This window comes from Bidens hawaiensis, unplaced genomic scaffold, assembly GCF_021521415.1.
Source record: "Bidens hawaiensis isolate Kalapana, Puna unplaced genomic scaffold, B.hawaiensis_p1.1 tig00011901_1, whole genome shotgun sequence".
NCBI classification, from domain to species: Eukaryota; Viridiplantae; Streptophyta; class Magnoliopsida; order Asterales; family Asteraceae; genus Bidens; species Bidens hawaiensis.
In genome coordinates this window covers 592,404-598,328 of record NW_027491954.1, presented here as the reverse complement: position 1 = coordinate 598,328, position 5,925 = coordinate 592,404, and the positions used below count along the sequence as shown (strand labels likewise).

General features: G+C 33.4%; 1 protein-coding gene across 1 annotated transcript; it reads left to right on the top strand.

Moving 5' to 3' along the window:
* The first annotated feature begins 2,485 nt into the window (after nt 1-2,485).
* Nucleotides 2,486-3,502, top strand: LOC143539510 (aquaporin PIP2-1-like). The gene is made up of 4 exons (XM_077032802.1): nt 2,486-2,783; nt 2,856-3,151; nt 3,222-3,362; nt 3,425-3,502. Exons 1-4 carry the CDS (start codon nt 2,486-2,488, stop codon nt 3,500-3,502), a joined length of 813 nt encoding a protein of 270 aa, XP_076888917.1.
* Nucleotides 3,503-5,925: the final 2,423 nt, after the last annotated feature.

Genomic DNA, 5,925 nt, shown 5'->3' with positions numbered 1-5,925 from the left:
GAGGGTGGGTAGGGGCTTATGTTTATTTTCCTGAGTAGCATATAAATAGTGCAGCTTGTTTAAAACTATAAAAAGGTAAAATAATTGTTTTATTGCAAATTTAATAATTTCTTGAGGTTGTGTTAAATACGAAACAGGATGAGGTTAAGATACAAGTGCCACAGAAATAAGAAGTGTGAGAAGCAATCTAGTCCATTAATTTTATATTTGAGTGGTTGTGACTAATTTAAAAAGAATAAAAATAATGAAAATGACATAAGTAATAACTCACATTTGTTGATTTTCCCTCTCCACATGTACTGCTTATGTCAATTTCCCTATCATTTTTAAAAGTTCATAACTTTTTATACGATAATTTTTTTTAAAAAAAACTTCACCATAATAACAAGCGTTCTTTTAACTTTAATATGAGTGCCATATTATTATATAAATATAAAAAAATTAGTGGACTTTTATACATTTGCTATTGGTTGTTTAAGGAGTTTTTTAATTGGTTTTTTTTATGCATTGTGTTATAGGTTTTGGTCACTGTGTTTTTCAATTGGAACTCATATTAAAGATAAATATTTAAAACAAAAATTACGTCATTGTGCCTTTTTGTTCTTCATTATATGTTTCTGTTCATCATTTTTTTGTTGATCATTGTATCTTTTTATTCATTATTGTGTTTCAATCATTGTCTGTTACGTTCATTATTTTTTGTTCGAGATTGACATGCGACATTCATTTAAAATTTGAGAAAAGAATATTACATTCATTTAGAAAAAGGTATAGACGTTAAAATGATTAGAGAATTGGCATTTGCCTTGCATACGGAGAGAGAAAACATGTGAGGAAAATTCTCAAAATAGACCAAATGAGAAGAGAGATTCCTGATTTAGGCCAAAAATTTTGAAAAATCCCATAACGATCCATTGAAAACTTACTGAGCCGTGACATTTGGGTTCGTGCCGTGAGTTTTCGCTAGCCGCTAATATTATGCCACGTGTTATATGTCTGACCCCATCTGTGAGATTTCAAGTCAAATCCGTTTGACCCATAAGTTTTGATACCAAAACTTTTTTCTTGAAAATCACCTCCTCCGTGAGATTTGGAAAAAAGTTTGAATCCATCTCATTCCACCATTGTTTCACCACCACCACTTGTCGGGAAACCGGATAAGACGGCGAAGCTGATGCAGATCTTAAGTGAAACGAGTGAATCTAAACAAAGACGATGACTGTGGTTGTCGGAAATGGAGGCTAGCATAAAGACACCGGTGGGCCGATATGGTGATGTTGGATGGTGAAGGCTACGGTGGCCGGATATGGTGATGTTGGACGGTGAATATGACGACGACCGGAGATGGTGAATGCGATGATGGTCGGAGATAGTGTAGCTGACGATGGCTGGAGATAGTGATGTTAAATGTTGAAGGACGGAGATAGTGACGAAGATTACTCTGGATTATTTTAAAGAAATGAGGTGGTGGTGGTTAAACAATGGTGGAATGAGGTGAATTTAAACTTTTTCCAAATCTCACGGAGGAGATGGTTTCAAGGAAATGGTTTTGGTATCAAAACTCACGGGTTAGATGGATTTAACTTGAAATCTCACAGGTGGGGTCAGACATATAACACGTGACATAATATTTGTGGCTAGCAAAAACTCACAGCACGAACCCAAATGACATGCCTCCGTGAGTTTTCAATGGATCGTTATGGGATTTTTCAAAATTTCGGGCCTGAATTAAAAATCTCTTTCCTCATTTGGCATAATTTGGGAATTTGCCCAAATATGTGTGATTACTTTTATTTCCTTGTCACTTTTGTCCCCACTTGAAGCATGCCAGTTGATTATGACTTTTCACACTTATCATTATTTTAAGTCAGTTCAAATATAACTCTAACCCATAACATGCTCTACAAAATACAAATTGATACAAATCTTAATTCTTAAATATACAACATTTTAGTACTTCTTACAAATAGACCATGTAATTAACTCATAAATATACAACATTTTAGTATGCAAAATAACATACAACATTTTTGTTACACGATGTCGACCAAGGTTGTAAAAGTCGTTAGGCGGTCTTAGGCGGTCGACTGGGGAGTTGCGAGTACCTACGGAGTACTCGGCTAAGGCGGGGTGTACTCGGCCGCCTACTCGGAAGTTTTACAACATTGATCTTGACTAAATGACTGTTTGGATTTAAAAAATGGAATATACAAATGTCAAAATGCCATCTTTATTGTTTTTCAATTTTGAACAAGTCTTTTAAGATCCACTTTTTTCTCCATTAATTCATCTCTTCCACTAACATACAAATTCACTCACTCATAAACACTTTGACCTTCTAAGAAACTAATTTCCAATAGTCTACAACTTAATCCTAACATTTTCTTTTCTTTTCTTTCAAATAAACAAATTCAACTCTTTTTCAATTCAAAATTCGTCAAAGTTATTCCCAAAAAAATATATAAAGATCAAAAACACAAAATCAATGGATACTGATACTGACATAGAAGAGGGTGTTCGCGATGCAGAAAACCAAGACTACGAACAACCACTGGCCTCGCCATTTATTGAGGCGGCGGAGCTCGCAAAGTGGTCATTCTACCGAGCCATAGTTGTCGAGTTTGTTGCCACTTTTTTGTTCCTTTACATTAGTGTTCTAACCATCATCGGGTACAAGAGCCGCAACGACACCGACACGTGTGGTGGTGTTGGCCTCCTAGGCATTGCGTGGGCATTTGGCGGAATGATCTTCGTCCTTGTTTACAACACTTCCACCATCTCCGGTTTGTTTTGATATTCATTGTTAATGCAAAATGGATTTAAATTTAGCTTTTAATAAATGTTCCGGTTTTTAGGTGGTCATCTGAATCCAGCTGTAACGTTTGCCTTGTTAATGGCTAGGAAAGTGACTGTGCCAAGGGCGTTAATGTATGTGATGGCCCAATGTGCTGGTGCAACCGCTGGGTGTTACATGGTTAAAACATTACAAAAGACCTATTACATGGACCATGGTGGCGGTGCTAATGAGCTATCTCAGGGTTATGGTCGAGGCACCGGGCTAGGGGCCGAGATTATAGGCACTTTTATCTTGGTATACACCGTACTCTCCACCACGGATCCAAAGAGAAATGCCCGTGATTCGCATGTTCCCGTGAGTATAATATATTATCTTTTACTACGGTATGCAAGACAATTGGTTAATTTTTGTAGGTTTTGTCAAGGTATTGGCACCGCTACCTATTGGCTTTGCGGTTTTCATGGTTCACTTAGCGACGATCCCGATCACCGGAACCGGAATCAACCCAGCTCGTAGCTTAGGGGCGGCAATTATCTACAACAAAGAGAACATCTGGAATGATCATGTATGCATGTTTGTATAAGATGATTTAATCTAGTGTAACATATGATTCTATTACATGTGTAGAATGCTAATTTTAGTGTTTTAGTGGATCTTTTGGGCAGGACCAATCATCGGGGCAGTCGGAGCGCAATATTACTATGAACACATTTTACGGGCACATTTGACCTTGTACCGCAATCATCACCATGTTACAGGGCGTTGATCACAGTAGTGACGGGCTCAAGAATCTTTTCCACCAGTGTCACCATTTTTCGATATTCTGATGTCTATCAACTCGATTTAGAACGTTCTCGGGTTTGGGTCGGACCGTATTACCAAAATTAGGAAAACAATTATGCAAATAAATGCAAATACAATGTCATTGTAAATGAAAAAACATTATTTTGTAACAGTTCTATGCTATCTTTCATTAAAAACCAGTGCCTACATGTTTGCTCAGAACAATGTGAATTATATATTATTAGGACATAGCCCCTGTAATACACGGACGGTTAAAAAATTGCAACAAAAAAATTAAATTTAATAATAGACATAATAACATACATTATGGATTCATAAGATATAAATAATAATAAATAAAATTTTATAATTCATAAATTTATAAAAACCTCATTTAATACAACATTTAAAGTTATATTTGTAACTTTGTTAGTAATTATATAAATGATAATACTATTAAAATTAAATAGCTTATTAGGTGTAAATTATAATTTTGGAAATTGTTGAGGTGGAATCTTATGTGGATAGGTTAATTAAATGTCATATGGATCTTTGTATTGTTTTAATATAATAGTTAGATTAGATTAGATTCTATGAAACAAACGCTACTATCCTTCATAATTATCACTAACTAGCAGCTCACCTGGCGTATTACGCCGGGGCAGGTTGGTAAAACCCGAGCAATGGTAAAACCCAAGCGTTGTCAGTCACGGGGGTTGATGCAATAAGTCAACCGCGAATTGATCGATTTTGGTTACATGCATTATATATTGAATCTAAAACAAATATATATATATATATATATATATATATATATATATATATATATATATATATATATATATATATATAGGGTTAGTATCATTTGAGAACTCAAAAAAAGTTAAGAACTTTTAGGAACTCTTTAAAACCAAATATTCTTTTAACTTTTTTTATATATTAACAATATTTGAGACTTGTTTTATTATATTTATAAAAAAAATTAATTACATATATAAATCACAAGTTACACATGTGTAAAATTTATGTGATAAAAATTTACATATATGTAAAAAAATCCATAGATATGCGTAAAAAAAACTAATTTCATAATTGTAATCGTAAATATAGATGTCAAAAGCGATAAAACTACACTTAAATAACATTAATATACAAAAACTTTTATAAAAAACGTTAGTTATTAAGAGTTCCTTCAAGTTCTTAAATAATTTAAGAGTTCTCAAATAATACTAATCATATATATATATATATATATATATATATATATATATATATATATATATATATTACAAATTGAGGCGGCCCAATGGGGTTGTCGGTCGGAAAAAGTCGAATGTTGGTAAAACCCGAGTGTTGTCAATCCCCGGCGTTGAGACAGTGAGTCGACGCAAATTCGGTTGGTATCCGTCACGTTTGTTACGTATCATAACTAAACCAAAACAAATTTGGTATTCTGTTGGTTTTCGTTACGATATTGAAACTAAAACAAAATGTAGTGAGCTTATGCAAATTTGGTTGGTTTCTATCATGTTCGTTATGATACCGGAACTAAAACAAAAAAGAAAAAAACAACATTCATCATTCGGTCGGTTTACGTTATGTTTGTTACGGTATTGGACCTAAAAAAACCCAAAAAAAAAAAATCTTCGGCCACTAAGGAGCCGCCAAGTGGCCCAATAGGGCACTTGCGGCACCAAAGTTATTATTTATATCTATTAGTAATAGTAATTCGATTACGTAAGTCCGAGTTCATTAGCTTACACTGAAAAAAAATATCTATCAATTGTTGTAACCATTGTGTACAACGATAACTTCAATAAAACTATTAGTACACCAAATGATGAAATTAATGTTTTTCTAAACATGATAAAAGAAGCATGTGTGAATAAATACAGCTTATTAGTTGATATAACAAATAACTTTTTCTAGAAATATGAGAGAATACATGAAGATGTCATTTAACTATTTGTACTTTTTTAAGCAAACATCGACTATTAAAATATTTTATAGACATGTATAAAGTTTTGGTTATATTTAATCAGATAAATGAATGACTTAAGCTAAAAACAAAGGCATCCTTGATTAGTTGTTTGATGTATAGAGGATTTTTTTTTAATCAAACTAATGTTTAAAAAAAAAAAAGTGGTTCGAACCATCGAAATAGAACTGTTAAACTGGCAACTGAGAACCGACCCATCCAACCCTATATTGCCCTCAAGCAATGTTACGGGCTAGGAATACAGTAAGAAAGTAAATATAATATGTAAGTAAATTCAGAAAAAGATAGAAATATGTCATGTAATAAGCATAAATTCAAGTTTCATGAGCGAGAGCGTACGTAACTA